We start from the raw sequence: 25,057 nt of genomic DNA, 5'->3' as shown, positions 1-25,057 counted from the left end.
GCATTTTTCACTCAGTAGAGCTCCGCACTGCACATGCTCCATTCCGAAAGATCGGCCCGTGACAGTTCTAGATCTCTTTAAAAAACATACTTGTATGTGTTATTAGCTTCATCCAAACCTATCAATGTGTTTATCAATGTTTATTCACTAAAAATCATCGTTTGGAATGAATCAATTCAACACTAATTATTGATTTTTAGTTAATCAAGTTTTTGGTGCATCCGGAACCCCCAAAACTTTTTGGTGAGAAACATATCTAAAAAAAATGTTTAAACTATTATATATTTTCTACTAAATTAAGCCTAGATCTATGAGTTTAAATTAAGAAGAGAACAAATGAAAGTATAAAAATGATTTCAAAAGTTTAAAATGCTTGTGTGGCAGGAGCAGTTAGTGCACGTCACCTTGTGTTGGGACGTTGCAAGTTCAAATCCTTATGTCATAGTTATGTGACTTATAGGGGTCTGCCTAATCGCAGCTTTCAATGTCGAAAAAAATAAAAATAAATGATCTGAAACCTACACATTCACGGATTTTCCTAAGAACGAGTTTGGTAACTCTGGTTCACCCAAACATGGATCGCTATGGAAACCAGGTCATTGACTCGACGACCAGACTAGCCGAGCCTGGTAGCGAGACGACCGTATCGCCTCGTCTCTCGAGTTTGGAGTCCCGATACGAACCGGTTCATTTTAAGAGTTTTAGCGTGAAAATTTCCGGACGAGTTCTCGCGCCTTCTTTGCGGTTCGTTCCGACGATGGAATCGGCGAAAATCGAGCAGCTGAGGGAGTTCATTGCCCTCTGCGAGTCCGACCCTTCGGTTCTCCGAGACTCTTCGCTTTGGTTTTTCCGGGATTATCTCGAAAGGTAATCCTGATTTGCTTTCTGTTTTTTTTTTCGCTCTCTTTTGAAATTTTGCGAAGGATTTTCGGTCCTTGACTTTTCTGTTTTTTCGCTTCTCCGGTTCGCTTGATTTCTGGGAATTTGTTAGTTTGGGAGCTCAGCTTCCACCGGACGCCTCTAAATCGGTAAGATTTTTCTAAGTTTCCTTTTTGTTTGTTTGTTTGTTGTATTTTGAGTGGATTTTTTAGTCGGAACCGGACGATATTTTCTTTCTTTATTTTCAGAATTGTAATTAGGGTTTTTTAGGGCATGTGATTAGAAGGGAAAATAATCGGGCTGTGATTGCTGAGAATTAATTGGTTAACGTTTTATTTATTTATTTATTTACTTTTATGTATCATCGCGGTGGAAATACTTTTATGCATCATTTTTATTTTCTCTGCTCTGGTGTTTTCCCGGGGAAAGAAAAGGCTTCGGGAAAATGGGCAACGGGGAATATACGTGAAAAGTGGCGGGAAAAATCGGACTATAGTTTGTCAATAAGTTGAATGTGCTGTGATATTATTATGATATCTCCATCTACTCTGAAGAATCATGGCAAGTAGAATTCTTTGGGCAATTGTTTGAACTTGGCGTAAAATTCTTTTCGCATCAACATGAGTTATATAATACATGAATTCAGCTACTTCCTGATAATCTGAATTTTTTTGTGTTTATGTATGCTGCTTTTGCTGAAGAAGCAAGCATCAGAGATGCCTGTAATGCATGAAATCCACTAGTATTTATGGTTGATCAAGTAAACACAATAACTGGAAATCTTGCACACGGAATGTCCAATTTTCCATAAGTAACTGGATGATTATTTTTCCTGGAATTCTTGTTTTAGATAGTAAAACTGGAGTATCTCCATGCCATTGCAATGATTGTACCATCTGTGTCGCACAAATACAACAATAGGATATAAGATATTGCTCTTGCATGTGTACTTTTTTGCTTTTTTCTTTTCAATACATTCAGTATTCATGGGATGAAGATTGCTTAATTGGAAATGTCTTGCACCAAAAGAAGAACCTAAACTTTTAAAAGGGTGTCTCTGGTTCCTTTACCTACAATAAGGAATTGAAATGACTGAATCAATCATAAAGTAACCAGGTAATAAGACATTTCATCATGAAATCAATTGCGGGAATAACTGTAAGTCTGGGATCAGTCAGATCTGGCTCCCAGCCGCATGGATAGCTCAATCTTCTCATCAGGGCCATTCTATTGAATCTCTTTCATGCTCTTTAGTTGACAGCAGGACACTAGGAACGCCCCTCTTGCCAAACGGGCCTGCAATTGTGTGTTGGAATGGTTGTATAGATATAGTGGTTAGAAATCAGGAACACATGATTCGTGTTGGAATTTGTTACATCTGGGCTATTGCTTCAGTGAGCTTCCTGTTTCCAAATTCTTATCACTGGACTCTAATATATTCATATACTTTGCAGTTTCTTCGGATTGTTGTCTACATGATCATTTATTTTTTCTTACTATTTTTGTCTCTTCATTTTTTTTTGTCATGTTATCTAGCCTTTTTTTGTGATCATCTTCTGTTCAGAAACTATTCGTGTTTGAAAAATCCAATTATGCATCCAGGACTTCAAACAACAGCATTCTGATGCACATGTACCTAAAAGAAGTCCTGTAGATGAGCTTGATGCTGATATAGTTGAGTCAGACATTGAGTTTGATGGTGATATTGTTGAACCCGACAACGATCCCCCACAAAAGGTGAACTCTGCGTTAGAACATTCATTTGGTATGAAACTTTGCAAAAGTTTCTCAAAGTATTAATTAGTAACTGGATCTGGTCATCTAGATGGAGGATCTTTCCATAGAGGTAACAGAAGAACGCCGTGATGCTGCTCAAATAGCCAAGGCCAGAGCCATGGATGCAATTTCAGAAGGCAAGCCAACCTTGGGCCTGTTATTTCCATATTTGGTTACTATTTATTTTTTATATTTTGTGATAAAGAAGTAAACATCATATTTCAGGTAGGTTACATGAGGCCATTGACCATCTTACAGAAGCCGTAACACTGAATCCAGGTTCAGCTATCTTGTATGCTACTAGAGGTAAAATTTGTCTTTCTGATTCTCTCCCCTTTCACATTTATTCTCTCTTACATAGCTTGACACATCTGGTAACTCTGGGGTTGCAACTTCTTTGCAGCTAGTGTTTTTGTAAAAATGAGCAAACCGAATGCTGCAATCCGAGATGCTGATGCAGCTTTGCAGGTTTTGCTTCATACTATTACTTGAGCCTTAGTATGAGTATAGTCTGCTTTTATTTGTCATCAGCCAACTGACTCTGCCTTAGTTACCTGAATTTTTTTTAGATAAATCCTGATCTAGCAAAAGGGTATAAATCTCGAGGCATGGCTAGGGCCATGCTTGGTCAGTGGCAAGAAGCTGCAAAAGATCTGCACCTTGCATCAAATTTGGATCATGACGAAGAGATAGATTCAGTCCTTAAAAAGGTGGGTTTGTAAGTTTATATTCTCTATGGTGGTTGCAATAGAAGAGCTTACAAAGAACTTATGTATCTTCTAAACTTAATCAGGTTGTAACTAATGCCCACAAGATTGAAGAACATAAAAGAAAATATGAACGCCTGCGAAAAGAAAGGGACCAGAAGAAGGCTGAGCAGGTAAGTCAACGTCAGCAACCAGTGTAATGAAATGGTTCTCAATAAAAAAGAGCACAAATGTCACTTATGGGCAAGAACACAAGTGCAATAAAGCACTCACAAGGGCACAAGAGCACACACTCACAATGTAGAAAATAATATTTTATTAACTTGAAAAAGCATCAGGAATGCTTAAAAGATAGAATGGGGAGATCTCATTATATATATGCAAAGAGGAACAAAGACTAGTTGTTAGACCAGTCTAACAGTTAGTTTGACTAACCATTAGACTAGTGTGAGGGCTAGTCAATCCTAGTTACTTTGAAATACAGAAAATAATAAAAAAATAAAAATGAGAACAAAAAGAAAATGAAATATACATTCAGCCCTAAGTACAGTCTACTATAGTTATATGTATATACATATCTAATGTACATATTTACATATAATATGTATATACATATATGACATATATATGCATAGATGAAAAAATACATATTTAACACTCCCCCTCAAACTTACGGTGTCACAACCGAAAGTTTGCTAAGGAAAAAAATTGAATCCAGGTGAAGGAAGAGTCTTGGTGAAGAAATCCGCTAATTGATGTTTCAAATTCATGTAGGGTAGAGAAATAATCTTCTTCAAGAACTCTTCATGAGCATAGTGAAAATTCATCTCTATATCTTTGGTTCTCTCATAAAATTTATGGTTTCCTGCTATGTAAATAGCACTCTTGTTGTCACAACACAACTTAGATGGCTCCATCAAGCGAACTCTCATGTCCTCTAATAGTTATCTCAAATGCACGAGCTCCAAACTGGTAGATGCCATGATACGATATTCCGCTTTGGTTGACGATAGGGACACCTTTTGCTTTTTCACGAAATTAATGAATCTCTTACAAACACACATGAACCAGTAGTTGTGCGACGATTATTTGGGTCCTTGTAATGAAATATGCAGAAAAGAAATGTATGTCCTACAATGGACATTCACACATAGAAATCAAAGAACAAGTCCAAAAGAGGACATACACAAAAGCCAATAATGGCTAGAAAGCATAAAATCTTATAAAGGCACTAAAAAGCTTGAAGAAGCCACACTTACAAAGGGGGAGACCCCACTTATTTATAGGCAAGAGAGGAGTGAGGGAGAGTTAGAGAAAAGAAAGAGGGACCATTGGGAGTCCCAACAAGGAGTCGTTGGGCTCCCAACGGTCACAATTGTGACCGTTGGGGGCCCAACGACTCTTTGTTGGGCCCCCCAATGACTGTGCATTTAATGCACAAAAGGTACAAAAAAACAAAAAAGAAATAAGAAAAAATAGGAAAAGAAAGAAAGAGAAAAGAAGAAAAAGAAAAAGTCTACAATGCCCCTATTGGGCGAGTTTACAGAACTACCCCTTATCGGGTAGTGTATGATAAATATATTTATATATATATAAATATATAGATTACATATGTTTTAACACCCTCCCTCAAGCTTTACGGGGATACAACGGAAAATTTGTTGAGAAGAAACATGAAACGAGGAGCAGCAAGAGCTTTGGTGAAGAAGTCCGCCAACTGGTACTCGGATGTGACGTAGGGCAGTGCTATGGTTCCTTTTAGGTATTCATCTCGAACATAGTGGCAATCCATCTCAATGTGTTTAGTACGCTCATGGAAGGTGTGGTTGCTTGCAATATAGATAGCACTCTTGTTATCGCAACACATCTTCGAAGGAATTGAGATGACGATGCCCATATCACAGAGGAGACTTCTAAGCCACACAAGCTCCATGGTTGTAGTGGCCATTGCACGATATTCCGCTTCAGTTGAGTATAATGATACTTTATGCTGCTTCTTGCATCTCCAAGAAATCATAGTCACCTAAGAAAACACAAAAACCAGTGGTTGAGACTCTATCATTGGGATTTCCTCCCCAATCAGCATCTGTATAAGCAATTAAATCAAGGGATGATGAAGAGAAAAAAAAAACTCCCTTAGTTATGGTGTTTTTAATATATCTGACAATCCTTAAGACTGCACTCATGTGCACAGTTGTAGGTGCATGTTGAAACTGACTGACGGAGTGATCTGCATGAGCTATGTCTGACCGAGTGATGGATAAGTATGTCAGAGACCCAACAAGTTGACGGTAGGGAGTAGGATTCTCGAGAAGTGTCCCATCTTCCAGCCTTAGCTTTGCATTGATAACCTTAGGGGTTTCTGTCTTCTTATCATCCGAAATTCCAGACTTGGAACAAATGTCAGCAACAAGTTTCATCTGAGAGAGAATATACCCTTGGGGAGAATATGCAACTTCAATACCTAGAAAATATCTTAAGAAACCAAGGTCAGACATGTCAAAATTTTCTTTTAAATTTTTTTTAATATCACGGATTCCTTGCTCATCACTTCCAGTGATGATCATATCATCAACATATAGTAGTAGAATAACTACAGAGGACCCTGCACTTTTCACAAATAACGCAGTGTCAGTATAACATGAACGAAAATTTAAGCTAGTCATTACATTGCTAAATCTGTCATGCCAATCCTTTGGAGCTTGTTTTAACCATATAGTGCCTTTTTTAGTTTAAGAATTTTATTTTCACCAATAGATACTCCTGGTGGAGGATCCATATAGACCTCTTCACTTAGTTCGCCATTAAGAAATGCGTTCTTAACATCCAATTGATAGATAGGCCATTTTTTAACGGATGCAACCGCAATAAGAGTCCTAACACTAGTCATTCTAGCTATGGGAGAGAAGGTTTCTTCATAGTCTATTCCGTACTCTTGAGCATATTCTTTGGCTACCAACCTAGCTTTATAACGTTCTAATGACCCATCACTTTTAGTTTGAATTTTGAAGACCCATCTACATCCAATAGACTTCTTTCCAGTGGGTAATAAAGTTATTTCCCAAGTTTTAGCCTTTTCAAGGGCACTAAGTTCTAGTTTCATGGCTTCAACCCATTGAGGAATGTTTTTGGCTTCATTATAGTGTGATGGTTCATGATAAGAGTGTAATGCAATTAGGTATGCCCTATATTTAGGTCTTAGGGGCTCATAGGAAACAAACCTATTAGGAGGATTGGAGATTCGGCTAGATCTCCTTAAAGAGGTTTTTTCTATGTTGGAATTTTGAGAATATTTTTCTAAAGCGCGTATGGGAGTTTCTTGACCACGCCTAGCATAGGTTTGAATTGACCTATTTTCAAAATCATTACTTCCATTTTCAACATTACTAAGAGGAGTATCCTCTAAATCATTAGGAACATCCTCTTCATGAGGAGTCACATCTTCTTGAGAGAGAAGATCAAATAAGAAAGCATATTCGCTTTCATCAATATCTTTATTTTTCTCAAAGCCGTTCTCATTTTCTAAAAAGGTAACATCTTTGGATACATATAGTTTGTTGCTTTTGGGGTTGAAGCACCTAAAACCTTTTTGATTTTCTCCGTATCCTAAAAACACACATTCGATAGCTTTGGGAGATAACTTATCTCTTTTATGTGTAAGAACAAAACACTTACACCCAAAAATTCTTAATTTATTAAAATCGGGTGTTCTTTCAAAGAGTTTTTCATATGGAGATATATTTTGTAGGGATGCGGATATCATTCTATTTATCAAATAAGTGGAAGTTAAGGCGGCTTCGGCCCAATAGCATTTTGGAATTTCTTTGGAAATGAGAAGAGTCCTAGTGGTTTCCAAGATGTGTCTATGCTTTCTTTCAGCTAGACCGTTTTGTTGGGGAGTCCTAGGACATGACCTTTGATGACAAATGCCATTGGTTTTCAAGTATTCTTGAAATTCATTAGATAGATATTCTCCACCGGAATCGGATCGAAGAATGGAGATATTAGTTGAAAATTGATTTTTGACAATCATATGAAATTTTTTAAAGAAATTAAAAACTTCGGATTTTAGATTGAGAAAATAGATCCACACATATCGAGTGAAATCATTAATGAAAGTAACATAATATGAGTATCCTCCTTTTGATATGACCGGAGAAGGACCCCAAACATCCGAATGGACTAATTCAAAGGGTCTTTTGGACACAAATGTTCTCTTTGGAAAAGGGGTGGATTTCATTTTTCCAAAAATACAACTCTTGCAAACAAAATGTTTCTCATTACAAAATTTCTTTCCAAAAGGAAAAGAGTACATTTTTGAGAAGCTTGGATGTCCAAGTCTTTGATGCCAAGTTTCAATATTTTTATCTTGGACATGATTACAAAATGAGTTAGTGGGAAGTTTCAAATTGTTCATGTAGTAGAGATCTCTCCTCCTATGGCCTTGCCCAATCCGCTTCTCGGACTGGAGATCCTGTATAGAGCAATCCTTGGTTGAGAAGGAGATTTCACATCCATGATCACATATTTGAGAGACAAATAAAAAATTTAAATTAAGTTGAGGTACTACTCTTACATTTGGCACAAAAAAATCTTTTGAAAAGTCTAAGGTTCCAAAACTTTTAACTTGTAAAGAGGTACCATTGGCGGTGGAAACAAAAGAATTTTTGGAGTTGCTACATACATTGGATAGTCCATTTTCAATAGGGGTAATATGAAAAGATGCTCCAGAATCAAGAATCCAAGAAGGCGTACCTGGAGGAGAAGAAGAGGCAATGGCGGCTCCCGAAGTTGACGACAATTTGAGTAGAATTTGAAGTGCTTGGGATAGTTGAGCAAGGGAAAAAGACTCTTTCCCTTTCATTGGCTCCTCCTTCTTTTGTGGGATTTCTTCAATAATAGCAACTTTACCTTTTGGAGATTCATTTATCTTTGGACAATTAGGTCTTATATGACCCGGTTCTTGACAATGATGGCAAATGGCTTTCCTATAATTGCCATTATAGTTATTTTGCATCCCAAAGTGTGGAGGCTTATAAGCTTTCATATGATTGCCGGGTTTAGACACGGCAAGAACTTCATCTCCTCCTTTAATCATGCCAAGACACGTTTCTTCTTGGCATATTTCGGCTATAGCATCTTCCAATGGAAGCGGTTTTGATCTATGAAGAAGGGAGGACCTAACTTGTTCATATTCGGGCCTAAGCCCATGTAAAAATTGGAAAAAGTGTTCTTTTTCCATTTGTTCTCTTCGCATTTCCACATCTTCACTAGATACCCATTTGGGTTCAAGAAGGGATAGCTCATCCCATAAAGGTCTAAGAGTGCTATAGTAATCTCTTACACTCATTTCACCTTGCTTAATGGTACGGATTTTTTCTTGGATAAAGAATTGACGAGCAAGGTCTTTTTGGGTATACATATATTTCATAAAGAACCATGCTTCATTTGTTAGGCGGAATTTAGCAATGTTGGTGCAAATCTTTAGCTCCACGTTGTTCATGAACCATGCAAGAATTTTTGCATGCTTACTTTCCCAATCTTCTACCTTGGATTGGTGATCTTCAATAGCCTTCATGCGAGCATTTCCTTCTAGAGCTTTTTCTTGATCACCATCCATTTTCGTAAGTTGAAGTTGAGGTTCCCTAATGGTGCCCATAATATATCCCCAAAGCTTTTTACCTTTGAGGTTGTTCTCCATGGCGGCGGCCCACATCATGTAGTTAGTACCATTAAGCTTGAAGGAGAGATCAATCTTTTGTTCTCCTTCCATCATATAATCAAGAATGGAGGACACACCAAGAGAGAGGTAAAACTAGACAACTAGCTATATGATTCAAGAGCACAACCAAGGCTCTGATACCATGTAATGAAATATGCGGAAAAGAAATGTATGTCCTACAATGGACATTCACACATATAAATCAAAGAACAAGTCCAAAAGAGGACATACACAAAAGCCAATAATGGCTAGAAAGCATAAAATCTTATAAAGGCACTAAAAGGCTTGAAGAAGCCACACTTACAAAGGGGGAGACCCCACTTATTTATAGGAAAGAGAGGAGTGAGAGAGAGTTAGAGAAAAGAAAGAGAGAGGGACCATTGGGAGTCCCAACAAGGAGTCATTGGGCTCCCAACGGTCACAATTGTGACCGTTGGGGGCCCAACGACTCTTTGTTGGGGCCCCCAATGGCTGTGCATTTAATGCACAAAAGGTACAAGAAAAACAAAAAAGAAATAAGAAAAAATAGGAAAAGAAAAAAGGAAAAAAGAAGAAAAAGAAAAAGAAAAAGTCTACAATGCCCCTATTGGGCGAGTTTACAGAACTACCCCTTATCGGGTAGTGTATGATAAATATATTTATATATATATATATATATATATAAATATATAGATTACATATGTTTTAACAGTCCCTTCCCCAAAGAGTCAGTATATGCTATTAAATTCAAAGAAGAGATAGAGAATAAAAAAGAGTTAATGAAAATTTGTAGGTCTACCTTAGAGGGCACCCAACCATCTTGAATGTGGCCTAGATGGGTATGCAAAGGTATTTAATAAGACCCTAGGTGTTATCCTAACACTAGGAAGGTTTTATTTAAGAATAGAGTGAAGACTCCAAGGAGCTTCTTTGGGTTTCACAAGGCTCTTAGGAATTTTAAGTAGTTTTAATATTGCTTTAATATTTTTTGTTATTTGTATTTGGCTTAATGAGCCCCCTTGAGCCTATATATAGATGTTCCCTTGTATTGGAAAAGTAGCTAAGCATTTTAAATTGAAAAAGGTTTCTTTTTGGAAAATCGCCTCTCTCTTTTGAGCCCCTAGGCTTTCGTCTATTCTCTCTCTCTTGGCCCCTAGGCCCTTATCTCCTTGATCCCCTAGGCTTCTCTTTCTTCTAGCTAAGTCTCTCTCTTGGCTCAACTTTTGGGTGTGCTCGATCCTTGTGGTTTAGCCCACTTAGTAGACCAAGGTGCTACTAAGGCCCACGTAAGCGTCGTGCTCGTGCCGGTGTTCCAAGCCATCTTTAGCCCTAGTCGTGCATACAAGACCTTTCTCAGTACTCTAAGACATCTCCCCTAAGCCCTAGTAAGTTGAACCCACCTTCACCTAGGCTCAAACCTACTTCTAGACCTTCTTGACCTAAACCAGATATAGTTAACCCAATTCATTCTGATTGTTGAGATTTGCAGAATTTAGCCTGACTTCTTTAGGTCATATCTCCCTAACCAAAACAAATTTGGTTGTCAAATTTAAACCCCAACTCAATCCATATGTCCCCATCCTACTATTCAAAAATCAGCCATAAACTCCCAACCAATTAGGAGAATCACTTTGTTTATAGAAATATGTCAAAACAGAAAACCAGACCCAGGCAGATTTCCTGCGGTCTGATCCTAAGGTTGTAAATTTTCAACTGAGTGGTGACCCTATGGTTTGTTGTAGTGTCTTCCCCCACATGTCCTCTAGCTACCCTCCAAAATTCAGCCATTTCCGTTCAGCCATTTGGGAGAAATCATCATTTTCCTAAAGTTTATCAGAACCGAACATAACCTATTTTTGACTTTGACCCTGTTTTTGACTTAACCGAGCCTAGTTTCAAATTCAGTTTCACCCTAGGCCCACTCAAAACATAACAGGTTCTATTTTAATGGCTCTGATCTACTTAGGAAGATCTTTTACTTGACCATAAGTCTTGGGTTCAAAATAAGAGTAAATGTGAGCTAAACATGTTCTATGTTGAGGGGAGAAAGACTCATAGGATGCAAACCAATCAGGGGGTTTCAAAATTCCAGATCTCCTAGGGTTGGAAGATTCATCTTGTTCTATTTGAGTGCACCTTTTTAAAGCACTAGGTTGGTTCTCAATAGTTGAAGTGACATTCTCATTGAGGTTATTATTAGCATCTACGTGGGGTTCCACATTGGTAACATCCTCTTCTTGATCAAGTACATCAACATCATTATCAATATTTACTTTAGGTAATAAATCCAATAAAAATTAACATGCATTGTCTTTCTTAGGCATACTAGAGTCAAAATACCTTTTCTTTTTAACAAAGTAAACATTTCTTGACACATATAATTTATTATTTTTAACATCATATCTTCTAAATCAATTTTTTTTAGCATAACCAATAAAAATAGAAGGAATGGATTTTGGAGAGAGTTTGTCTCGTTTTTCATTTAAAACAAAATATTTACAACAAAAAATTCTCAACCTACTATAATATTGTTGAACACCAAAAAGTTTTTCAACAAGGGTAATATTCTTTAAGGAAGATGATGACATTCTATTTATGAGATAAACAACAGTGAGGGCTATTAAGATATGCATGTATGCATATCTATATTTGTACGTATGTATGATATAGATGTATTATATATATATATATATATATATATATATATATATATATATGTATGGTTGGCTCATTGTAATAGGAAAATACCCATTAGGGGCATTTTTGTCTTTTCATAGTCATGTAATGGGTTGTGTCCATTAGCGGCACAACAATCTTTTTATTATTCTTTTTAGAATAGGTTTTTATATTTTTGTTTGAGTTCTTAAATGTAATAGCCATTGGGGAGTATCCCAATGGCCCTATGGTCCTCATTAAGTGTATAAATAGGGGAGCTCTCCCCCTTGTAAAAGTATGCTTTCTCAAACATTTTCTCAATACAAAGATTTAGATTTTATGTGTGTTCTTGCCCCTTAGTGGGTTGATTGTATGTGTTTATGTGATTGACCCATAAGTGGTCCTTTGTAATTTGGTTGTGTTCTTGTAAGCCCATAAGAGGCACTATGTTATTCTTGTTCTTGTTTTGGTACGTGGTATCATAACTTTGGTGCTCTTGGGTTGTGATTCATTCGTAAAGGCCAAAAGGAGGATTGAGAGACATTACATGGTATCAGAGCTTTGGTGCTCTTGGGTTGTGATTCATTCGTAAAGGCTAAAATGAGGATTGAGAGATTGGTGGAGCATCGATTTGTGAGATCGTTGCATTAAGAAGCGCACCATCAAAGCTTCTTCGACAATATTCTTGCCACCTTCTCCTCTTCCTCTTCTCTCTCTCTCTCTCCTTATTGTAATAATGGAGGATGAAAGAGAAGTTGTCTCCATTCCTGTGAGACTCAATGTTACTATGTGATGTGGGCATCCATAGTGAATCTTAAAAAGGGTTTATGGGGTTTGGTTGATGGCATCGAAAGAGAGCTTGAACTTATTCTCACCAAGATGAAAAATGAAAAGGAAGTGGCTCTCCAAGGAGAAGAGATGTCTAAGGCCATCATCAAATACGGGAAAAAATGGAAAGAATGGAGGATGGGCCATTCTAAGATCATCGGATGACTCATCAATAATGTTGACATCAAAAAATGCTCAAGCTTAGCAAAATTTGATTTTACTAGTGATGCATGAAAATATCTTAAAAATATGTATAGTATAAAGGACATAATTTACATATGTAATGTACAAAACAAGGTGAGAACCATGACCCAAGGAGAGATGAGTATTAGGAAATATTATAATGGCCTCTCTCTTTTATGGGATGAATTGGCTCTTTTAGAGCCAAAGTGACATTGCTCTCAAGATGTGGAACTCCATGAAAAACAAATTAGAACGAAACATTTTTACCAATTTGTAAATGGGCTTAGACCCGAATTTGAAAGGACCAAATCGACCCTTCTTCATAGAGGAGTACCTACCATAATAGAAACTCTTGAAGAATTGACTATGGAGAAAATTAGGTTAAAGAAAATATTTCCACTAAAGATGAAGAATCCGTGCTTGTTATGTTAAGGCCCAAAAATCACACAAGGGCTCATTAGCCCCCCTCACTTTGGAAGAAGTAACGAGAATGAAAGAAATTCTAATGATTATGGAATGAGCCCAAATGCTAGAAGAGGTGACCATGCATACAAGAAGAGTGGCAAATTAATGTCATTTTTGTTGAGCCAGGTCATATCAAGCTCTTTTGTCGTAAAAGGAGAGAAGATCAAAGAGATGAAAAGAAGATGGCTTCCATGAGACCATCTATTGAAAAAAATGGTGTAGATGATAACTCAAAAAATGTGAGCTCATTGTTGTAGGCACAACTCATGGAGGCACTCCAACCAATATTCAATAATCAAGTTTCCTCTCTCTCGGGCACGTCCATATCCACATGTATTGATCCCGGTAAGACTTCTTAGATTCTTGATTCCGACGCTTCTTTTTATATGATCCCAAATGAATCTACGCTATCTGAATGTGATATTAACCCAAATATTTTTTAATCAAAAGTTTTGGAACTTTGCAAAAACATCAAACATTTTATGTACCCAATGTTAGAATAGTACCAAAATTAAATTTAAACCTCTTATCCGTTTCCTAAATTGTGGATCATGGGTGCAAAATCCTTTTTTCATCTAATGATTGTTTGATATAGGATCTCTAGTGCGGGAAGCCGATTGGGCGAGGCCATAGCAGAGAAAATCTTTATGTTATGGACAATCTTGAATTATTAAAATATACTTTTTGTAATTTTGTGAAAAAAATATAAAAAATTGACACAAGAGACTAGGACATCCTAGTGTGTCAAAATTATATTTGTTTTCATTTCTCGTAAATTACAAAGAAAGGGATTTTGTTTGTGAAAATTGCATCCTTGGTAAAATAAAATCTTAACCTTTTGGACCTAGTCATTTTATATCAAAGAAACCATTTGACTTAGTGCATTTGGATATATGAAGACTGAATCCAGTTGTATCCAAAGGAGTATCATATTATGGTATTTTTGTGAATGATTATAATACACTCTTGGATATACTTTCTTAAACACAAATCTGTAGTATTTGATTGTTTTAAAAAATTTCTTTGTTATACAAAAACTCAATTTAAAGCTAACATTAAGATCTTTATTAGAACTGATTCCAGGCTATGTCACATGGGTGTGGGTGCGGGTGCAAGTATGGGTGTGACACGAGTGCGGCACAATTTAAAATTTTTTGGACACGGGGACTCGGCTATATATATATATAACAATAATAAGACTCGATCAAAGTTGTGCCCATTAGGGGACACAACTATATATATATATATAACAATAATAAGACTCAGCTATATATATAAATATATATATAAAAAAATCGATATTTTTTAGTTTTTTCCCCTAAAGAATGGACAAAAATAGACTCAATCAAAGTTGACCGAGTCCAAAATGTGGATGGACTCGGCCCCGGTGCGTTGATTGAGTCCGACACTTCGTTGACCGTGTCCGCCTCGTGTTCGAAGCCGTACCCGTGTTCGCACCCGTGTTGGGGCGTGTTGACGCAGGTGCGTCGACCCCCTAGCCTAGTCCGTGTAACATAGATTCCAGGAGAGAATGTGTATCAAAGGACTTTAAAAACTATCTTGATTTGCATGAGATTATTCATAAAAAAATTTGTCATTATACTCCTCAACAAAATGGACTAGCCGAAATGAAGCATAAACATATTGTTGAGACTACTAGAACACTCCTTATATCAATAAATGTTCCCAAAATTTTTTGGGTCAAAGCTGCCCTTACAGTGGTTTATATAATAAATAGAATACTTTCAAAACCTATCGAAAACATTTCTTCCATTGAAAAATTATTTAAAACATCTCTTGATTACAAAAGGTTAAGAGTCTTTGGTTGTAGATGCTGTCCTTACCAATAAAAATGACAAAATTTCTGCAAAAGTTATTCCTTGTGTTTTCTTAGGTTATACCGAAAACCAAAGGGATATAGATGTTATGAAATTAAAAAAGACAAGCTATATGTCTCAAGAAATGTTACTTTTCTTGAAAATGAAAATGAATTTGGTAAAGACAAAATCCAAGAGCATTGTGATTATTCTTTTCTTTTTGACCATGCCAATGAGCATGATAAAGTTTTGAGTTATGATAACATTCATGATATGCATGAGAGTGATAATGAAGACACTCATGATGCACATGAGAATGAAAATGAGGGTCTTGATAATATATACCAACCTCATAGTGAAATTCAAATCTATAAACCTATACTCGACGTATCGAAAACCATCATCCTTGTGCTTTAGAAAGATACTCTCAAAATCAAGATATAAACTCTTCTAGTACTAGAAGATCCATGAAAATTTTAAAAGCTCTTAGTAGATTTGTATCTTACGATTATTTTGAACTCAAATATAGAGCGTGTCTAATGTCTATACACTCATATATAGAACCATCATCTTACGACGATGCTAAAAATCACCAAAAATGGATTAAAGCAATGAATGATGAATTAAAAGCATTAAAAAAATAAAAACTTAAAAAATTCAAACATTATCCAAAAGAAAGAAAACTATAGGATGCAAATGGGTTTATACGATTAAAACCAAAAGTAATGGGACATTAGAAAGATATAAAGCAAGACTAGTAGCCAAAGGATATAGTCAAGAGTAAGGAATAGACTATGATAAAACTTTTTCTTCGGTTGCTCGAATAACCATTGTTAGAACTCTTATTTTTATAGCATTAATTAAAAAATGACCCATTTTTTAAATGGATGTAAAAAATATTTTTTTAAATGGTAACCTCAATAAGGAAGTTTACATGAATCCTCCACGAGGATTAGGGTTAGCATATGAAAAAATTCTTCGGTTACGAAAAACTTTGTATGGTCTAAAACAAGCTTCTAAAACTTGGTATGATCGATTCAGTAGTGTAATGACACATGTTTGTTTTAAATCTTGTTATACTGACATTGCATTGTTTGTTAAGTCTTCTAATGCAGGTATTGTGATAGTACTTCTCTATATTGATGACATAATTATCACAAGAGGTGATAAGCAAGGAGTTAGTCATATAAAAGATGTCTTCAAAGCCAACTTTGATATGACTGATCTTGGTTTTTTACGATACTTTCTTGGAATAGAAGTGACCTACTCATCTCGTGGTTATTTGTTGTCATAGACTAAGTATGCAAAAAAGATCATAGAACGATCATGACTCAGATAAAAAATAAGTTAATACTCCAGAGGTCTTCAATGCAAAGATGAAGAAGGATGATAGAGAACTTCTCAAGGATCCAACTCCTTACAAACAAATGATTGAAGCTTTGTCTTATATTTTTATTATTCGTCTTGATATTGCAATTGTTATTCACTCTGCTAGTCAATTTTAACATGCTCCTACTATAATATATATGAGTGTCGTAATGAAGATTATTAGATATATCAAAAATACTGTTAATTATAGTTTATTTTTGTCATCTTCTTCCCCATTAGAAGTTATTGCATATTATGACTCTAATTCGGGGGGGGATGTGAATGATCATCACTCAACTACGAGTTTTTGTGTTTTTGTAGGGGATTCATTGATTTCATAGAAATGCAAGAAGCAATAAAATGTGTCCTTGTCCTCTACAGAAGCATAATACCAAGTTATGACAACGACTACTTCTGAGTTGGTTTGGCTGAAGCAATTAGTAGAAGACTTGGGTGTTCACATAGCAGAACTCTCAAAATTATGTTGTGACAACAAAAGTGCAATTTACATTGTTGGCAATCATACTTTTCATAAGAGAACCAAAAACATCGAAATAGATTGCCATTACGTCAAAGAAGAAATGTTGAAGAAGAACATTACTTTGCTATATGTATCATCCGAGTATCAATTGGTGAACTTCTTCGTCAAAGCACTTCCGTCACCTAGGTTTCATTTTCCTCCTTGGCAAACTCTCGGTTGTGGCACCGTGAGTTTGAGGGGGGGGGGTGTTAAGATATGCATATCTATATTTATACATATATATATATATATGTATATACATACATATTAATATATACATCATATATATATATATATATTAATATGTGGTTGGTTCATTGTAATAGGCAAATACCCATTAGGGGTATTTTTTGTCTTTTCACAATCATGTAATAGTCAACAATTATTATTTTTTATTTTTTTTAGAATAGGTTTTTATATTTTTGTTTGAGGTATTAAATGTAATGCATCCCATAGAATCATTGGGACCTCCCCAACGACTCTATTTGTAGCTGTTGGGGAGTATCCCAATGGCCCTATGAGCCTCATTGTGTGTATAAATACGAGAGCTCTCTCTCTTGTAAAAGTATGCTTTTTCAAGCATTTTCTCAATACAAAGATTTATATTTTATGTGTGTTCTTGCCTTGTAGTGGGTTGATTGTACGTGTTTACGTGATTGATCCATAAGTGGTCATTTGTAATTTGGTTGTGTTCTTGTAAGCCCTTAAGAAGCACTACATTATTCTTGTTCTTGTTTCATTACAAGGGCCGCTTCGGCTCACAAACATTTTGGAACATTGTTTGAAATCGAGAGAGTTTTAACTGTTTCTATAATGCATCTATGTTTTCTTTATGCTGAACTATTTTGTTGAGGTGTATTAGGAGAAGACCTTTGGTGAATAATGTCATTTAAATTGAGATAATTTTTAAAATTATTCGAAACATACTCTCCCCCTGAATCGGTTAAAAAAATAGATATTTTATAATTAAATTGTTTTTTTATTATAGCAAGAAAAAATTTAAAATAATGAAAAACTTTTACTTATGCTTAAGAAAACAAATCTAAGCATATCTAGAGAAATTATCTACAAACACAACATAATAAGAGAAACCACCCTTTGAGGCAATGGGAGCCGGACCCAAACATCCAAGTGCAACAATTCAAAAGAACAAGAAGAAATAAAATTGCGTTTAGCAAAAAGAAGCGACTTCATTTTTTCAAGTATGCAAGATTTTTCTTCATTACAAAAATTTTCTTCATTACAAATTTTTTCCAAACAAGGAAAATATGGAACTTTGGATACACAAGGATGACCTAAACGTTTATGCCAAAGTTCATAATCACTATTTTTTGGCAATATTACAATTTTTTGTGGATAATTCAATAAAGTCCATGTAGTAGAGACTTCATTCTATATGGCGTTGCCCAATCAACTTCCTTGATCAACGATCCTGCACCCAACAACCATTTGATGAGAAGAAAACATTGCACCCATGGACAAATATTTGAGAAACATGAAGATTTGAGCTTAATTTTGGAATATGCCTGACATTTGAAACATTTTTTTTTTGAGTTTTCAAGTGTTCTAGCAATATTTCCATGCCTTTTATATGTAAAGAAGTTTCATCGTCTGTGGAGACAAAAAAGTCATTTAAATTGATGTGACAATCGGAAAGAATATCAACATTTGGTGTCATATGAAAAGATGCTCTCGAATCCAAGAGCCAAGAGTTCATACCGGGAGGGGAAGAAGTGGAGACCGTGACACTGGCGGTGATGGAATGAGCTTTGAGTAATAGTTGAAGGTGCTCTATCAATTGAGACAAAAAGAGAGATCCAATGGTTTTGGAACCATCATCGAATCCTCTCGTTTGTCCTTGAGAAGGAACCAAAGCCACCCCCTTCTCGTTCACCTTATTCAACTTTGGGGCTATAAGGTTTGATGTGCCTTGGTTCTCTACAAAAATGATGAATGCTTTTTTTCTTCCCTTCACCATCTTGTTGGAATTTGTTGAAGTGTAGAAGTTTGTAAGTTCTAACATTTGAACCGGGCCTAGATACCACCAACACGGTTTCTTTGGGTTCTTTTGGCTCAATAGAATACTTGAGCCTTGTTTCCTCCTACATACTTCCACCAAAATCTCATGTAGTGAGAGTCTCATGAGTCTCTCCCCTATGCATAATAGCAATACATCCTTGCTCATATTTGGGTCTCAACCCTTTCATAAATTGAAAGAATTACTCTTCTTAAACACACTTTTTCAATTGCTTAGCATCGTTAGGTGTATCCCATATGGAATCATGCCTAGTCATCTCATCCCATAATCTTTTTAATTTGCCATAATATTCTCTCGCGAATTGGTCACCTTGCTTGCATGAATGGATCCTATCTTTAAGTTCCCACAAGTAGGCAATATCCTTTTGAGTATACGTGTCCTTTAGAAATGTCCATGCTTCATCGACCCTTTCAAAGCTCAAGATGTCATATGGATATTAGTCCGTGTTACTCATGAACCATGAAAGAACCTTAGCACGACTCACTTCCCAATCTTTTAAGTCTTTCCGGTAATCAGACATAGCCTTCTCTTTTTTACCATTTTTAGCTTTCTCCACTCCATTTACATTCTTGGTAAGGACAAGTTGGGGTTGTGGTGCAGAATCATCAACTAAGTGTCATAGTTCCTTTCCAACAAGGAACCTCTTTATCATCGTGACCCATCTATTATAGTTGTTCTCATCGAACTTGATGGGGATGATGGTAACAACCACCTTGTCGGCCATAGGGATGAGAAAGAATAAAGAAAGAGAGAAATGGAAGATAAATGATGAAGGATGCATGAGCAAGAGTGGCACCACGAACACATGAGCACCACGTTCGCTTTGAAAGAGTAAATGCCACCGATTCTTGAGTGACAATCCCAAGAGCCAATGGCTCTGATACCATGGAATGATACTTCAAAAGATCAAAGAGGATGCCTACATCGGCAATATCACAACACAATCCACAAAGGGAAAACTCTCAATATGCACAAAGGTACGCACTAAAAAAAAAATATTTTATTATGGAATATATATAACATAATGCATGAGGAATAGGGACATCAAAGTCCCATATATATACAAGTGGGAAGGGCTAGAGAGAGGCCTACTAGCTGTTGGGGAGCTCCCAACAGCTGGTTGGTCATGGGACGAATTTGCCCATGACAAAAATGAAAAATAAAAAGCTACAAAAATGACCTAGATATATTCTAAAAATAAATAAATAAATAAATAAATAAATAAATAAATAAATAAATAAATAAATATATATATATATATATATATAAATACAAAATACATATATATGTATATATATATACATATGTGTATACATATTTAGAGTGAGTGGTAGCTGCACAACCCTTAGGTGCACAGCTACCTACCTATGGGACCATCACGGGCATGATGGACACTTCACGTTTTTTTGCAGAAAAAATACTGAAACAACGTAAAAAAACACCAAAAATTGGCTTTAGTAGCACTCAAAACCGCCACTATTTTTTTTAAACAGGACGGGGGTGTCCTTTATAGGCTTTTAGCAGCACTTTTTGAGTGCCGGTAATTCCTAAAAAGTGGAAAACCCACTTTTCAGCATTTTTTACACGTTTTTTGCGCTAGCCTTTCATCATGCCCTGCGATGGACTGCCAGCGTGATCCCGTAAGTAGCTGCGCACCTACCACTTTTTTTACATATTTATATATATGTACACATGTACAACTTTTTAACAGTTCCAACCATAGCAACTTTCTCGACCTTCTTCTCTTCATTTTCAACTTAGGACGATAGGGTTTAATGTGACCCGGTTTATTGTAATAATGACATGATCTTTTTGCCCTCATACTCATTGATTTGTTTATAGAAGTGAGGATCTGAGGGGGCTTGCAAGTCTTAGTGTTAGAACCTGGTCTAGATACAATTAGAACGAAATCTCCTCCATTCTTTGGTTGTGCAAAATTCTTTAATATATTCTTCTTGATGGTTAACTCCTCTGCCATCTCATTGATGGATAGAATGCCTTCTCTATGTAACAGGGATGCCTTCACTTGATCAAATTTCAGTTGAAGTCAATTGATAAATTGCTCTGCCTTAATTTGCCTTCGACGAAACTCTATATCAAGTAAGCAATGCCATTGAGGCTCCAACATTGAAAGTTCTGTCATAAAACACTAAAGAGAAAAGATAATGTCATTAAGTGACTAGAAAATGCACAAGCACACAAGCAATAGGCCACTAATGGGCAATAATACAATAAGCCACAAAGTGGCAATTGACAAAGATAAAATGAGAAAGAGAGCTAAAAATATAAAAGATGTTATTGAGAAAAGCTTCAAGAAGCTTGAGAATTACATGGGGCAAAGCCCCTTATTTATACACAAAGGGGACCCAAGGAGGGGCTCCCATAGGATCGTTGGAGCCCCTCCAACAGTCATATTTATGATCGTTGGAGGTGTCCAACGTCCCTATGGTGGGCCCCTCCTATGATGTAATAAAGGAAAAGAAAAAAAGAACAAGAAAAAGGAAGAAAAAGAAAAAACATATTCCAAATGAATATGCATGGTACATGTGAAAAGAGTATTTTACCCCTACTAGGTATTACAATATATATATATAAATATATGTAATATATTTTAACAAGTTCATCTTAAAGTTGAGGAAAAACACCGTAGTATTCTCTAACGGTCATTTTCTCTTGTTGCATGGTCCACGTAATGAAGTAGAAAAAGAACCCACACAACCCGCCAAAGGCACAAGCACAAGAGCCACTAAGGGCCAAAGAGAGCATACAAGAATACTTTAAAAAATAAATTATTTTATTAATATTCAAATGCACAAAGAATGCATAACTACAATAGGGGGAGATCCCCTTTATATACATAAAGAAGAGCCCTAGCTAGCCGCTAGACTAGTCCAACGGCTAGTCAAAGCTAGTCACCAGCCAATAAAAAATGAAAAGAAAAATACAAAAAAATAATATTTAATATTTTACAAAAAATATACACATTATATATATAGTATACTATATATATTGACATAGGCACATACTTATACATATATAGATATATATAAGCATATACATGCATATGTATATACAATTGTACATACATACATATATATGTATATGTTAACATACTCCCTTAAACTTATGGAGATGACATCAAAAGTTTGCCTAAAAGAAATTGGAACCGTGGTGACAGTAGAGCTTTGGTGAAGAAATCAGCCAACTGATACTCTGAAGAGACATATAGAAGCATAATGGTTCCTCTGAGATACTCTTCATGCACATAGTGGTAATCCATCTCAATATACTTCGTTTGTTTGTGAAAAGTATGATTGTTTGCAATGTAAATAACACTTTTGTTGTCACTATATAGTTTGGAGGAATGAGCTATGTGAACACCCAAATCTTCAAGTAGTTGCTTCAACCATACTATCTCCGAAATTGTAGTAGCCATAGCCCTATACTCTGTTTCGGTAGATGAGAGAGTCACCTTATGCTACTTGTTGCACTTTCAAGACACCAATAAGTCGCCTACAAAAATGCAAAAACTCATAGTTGAGTGACAATCATTTACATCTCCCCCTCAATTAAAATCAGAATAAGCAATCATTTCCAATGAGGAGAAAAGATAAAATCAATCCATTATTAATAGTATTTTTGATATATCGAACAATCCTCATCACAACACTCATATGTACTGTGTTGGGGGATTGTTGAAAATTAACTAACAGAACAAATAATATATGAAATATCAGGTCTAGTGATAAAGAGATAAGTTAAATCTCCAATCATCTGTCTCTAGAGAGTTGGATCATCTAAATGTTTCTCCATCGTCTTTCTTCATCTTAGCATTTATGATCTAAGAGATATCAACTCTCTTCTCATCAATAATCTCAGGTCGAGCTATTATTTCAGTTGCATACATAATTTGTAAAAAAAAATAACCATGAAATGAGTATGCAACTTCTATACCAAGAAAATAATGAAGAAAACCAAAATCTGACTAACTCGCTTGTCGTCTCCCATGATGATCATATGATCAACATAAAGCAGTAAGATCATCATACATGCATAAGAAGACTTGACAAACAATACATATAACATGATTTAAATCCCAATTCAATCATCGTACTATTTAATTGATTGTACCAAGCCTTGGGAACTTGTTTCAAGCCATACAAGGTTTTACGCAAGTGAAGGACTTTTACATGTGACAAAATGAATCCTGAAGGGGGTTCCATATAAACTTCATTAAGGTTCTTATTAAGAAAAGCATTTTTTTACGTCTATTTGGTAAATAAGTCATTTTCTAATAGATGCAATTGTTATAAGAGTCCTAATAGTACTCATTCTAGCAACATGGGTAAAGGTTTCATTGTAGTCTATATCAGGGTTACCGGAAGCGCCTAGCTAAAAGGGGAAGTGCGCTTCCCCGAAGCACGCTTCGGAAGCGCGAAACGCCGCGCTTCCGAAGCGTGGGGGGGAAGCGTCCCCCTTTTTTAGGAAGTGCGCTTCCCTTTAATGGGGGACGCGTTTCCCTTTAATGGGGGACACACTTCCCTTTAATGGGAAGCACGCTTCCCATCACGCTTCCCCCTCGCTTCCCCCACACTTCCCTTGTTTTTTTCAATTTTTTTTTATTTTTTATTTTTTATTTTTATTTTTTTCACTTCCCCCTCGCTTCCGAGACGCTTCCTAGGTCGCTTCCGAGACGCTTCCTAGGTCGCTTCCGAGACACTTCCCGAATCGCTCCTAAGTGGTCCCACGCTTCCCCGCTTCCTAAAATTTTGAAAGTGCCTCGCTTCCTTCTCCCGCTTCTCGTATCGCTTCCCGCTCCCGCTTCCTCAACTGGCAACCATGGTCTATACCATATTCCTAGTTATATCCTTTGGCAATTAATCTAGTCGTGTATCTTTCTAAAGACCCGTCAGTCAATTTTGACTTTATAAACTTACCTATATCTTGCAGGTTTCTTTTCTAAGGGAAAATATTGAGATTCCCAGGTTCTAGCCTTTTCTAATGCATCTAATTTGTTCTTCATTGCTTTTATCCATTCATGATCATCCTTAGCCTCACTATATATAGTGGGTTCAAAGTAAAAGTGAATGACCATGAAACATGATATAGTTTGGACTAAAGGATTCATAGGATACAAATCTACTAGGTACTTTAGAAATCCTAGAGGATCTTCTAATTTTATGTTCTAAGTCTTGATTTTGAGAATACTTTTCTAGGGCACATGGATGGTGATCAATAGTACGACGTGTATAAACTTGAGTGTCTTGATGGGATTCACCAACATTTTCATTAATAGATGGAGAATCACTATCATGTACTCCATCTTCATGCACATCATTATCATGCAATTCACTATCACACATCAATATCATTAACAATAACATCATCACATTTAATTTTATCACAAAAGTTGTGTTCATTAACTAAATCAAATAAAAAAAAAATATTCATATTCTTCCTTAGACTCAATCTTATCAAATCCATTTTCATTTTTAAGAAAAGTAACATTTCTTGAAACATATAGCTTATCATTTTTAGAACATCTATATCTTTTTTTATTTTTCGGCATATCCTAAGAAAACACATGGGATTGCTTATGGGGAAAGTTTTCATTTTTGTTAGTGATGACAAAACATTTACAACAAAAAACTCTTAGTCTTTTGTAATTGTGAGAGATTTTAAATATTTTTTAACGAAAATGAAGGCATTCTATTGATTAAATAAACCGTTATAAGAGTGACTTCAACACAAAACTTTTTAAGAATTTTTTTTTAAACGAGCAAGGTTCTTGCGATTTCAATAATATATCGATGTTTTCTTTTGGCTATTTTATTGAGGGGTATTAGAACAAGATCTTTGATGCACAATCCCATAATGGTCAAGGTAGTTTTTAAAGTCATTATATAAAAATCTCCCCCCCCGGCCCCAGAATTGAATCAAAAAATTTTGATGTTGGTTTTGAATTAGATTGTGAAATTTTTGAAAACAAGTAAATACTTTGGATTTGAGTTTAAGAAAGTATATCCAAATATGCCTACTATAATCATCAACAAATATAACATAATAAAAAACTTATTTATACATTATTGGTGTGAGACCCCATACATCCGAATGTACCAA

At 35.8% G+C, this 25,057-nt stretch overlaps 1 protein-coding gene across 1 annotated transcript in view; it reads left to right on the top strand.

The window, feature by feature from the left end:
- The first annotated feature begins 722 nt into the window (after positions 1-722).
- The window catches only part of TDX (tetraticopeptide domain-containing thioredoxin), a 32,115-nt gene continuing 7,780 nt past the window's right edge, over positions 723-25,057 (top strand). The window contains exons 1-8 of the mRNA XM_089996373.1: positions 723-867; positions 992-1,028; positions 2,482-2,616; positions 2,705-2,792; positions 2,881-2,961; positions 3,059-3,123; positions 3,225-3,365; positions 3,449-3,535. Coding sequence (XP_089852499.1) covers positions 758-867; positions 992-1,028; positions 2,482-2,616; positions 2,705-2,792; positions 2,881-2,961; positions 3,059-3,123; positions 3,225-3,365; positions 3,449-3,535 — 744 coding nt within the window. The 5' untranslated portion in view covers positions 723-757. The remainder of the gene's footprint in view (positions 868-991; positions 1,029-2,481; positions 2,617-2,704; positions 2,793-2,880; positions 2,962-3,058; positions 3,124-3,224; positions 3,366-3,448; positions 3,536-25,057) is intronic.

This window comes from Nuphar pumila, chromosome 2 (genome assembly GCF_984573655.1).
Source record: "Nuphar pumila chromosome 2, dmNupPumi1.hap1.1, whole genome shotgun sequence".
Classification (NCBI taxonomy): domain Eukaryota; kingdom Viridiplantae; phylum Streptophyta; class Magnoliopsida; order Nymphaeales; family Nymphaeaceae; genus Nuphar; species Nuphar pumila.
The sequence above is the reverse complement of the archived record's forward strand: the minus strand, read 5'-3'. Positions and strand labels throughout refer to the sequence as shown.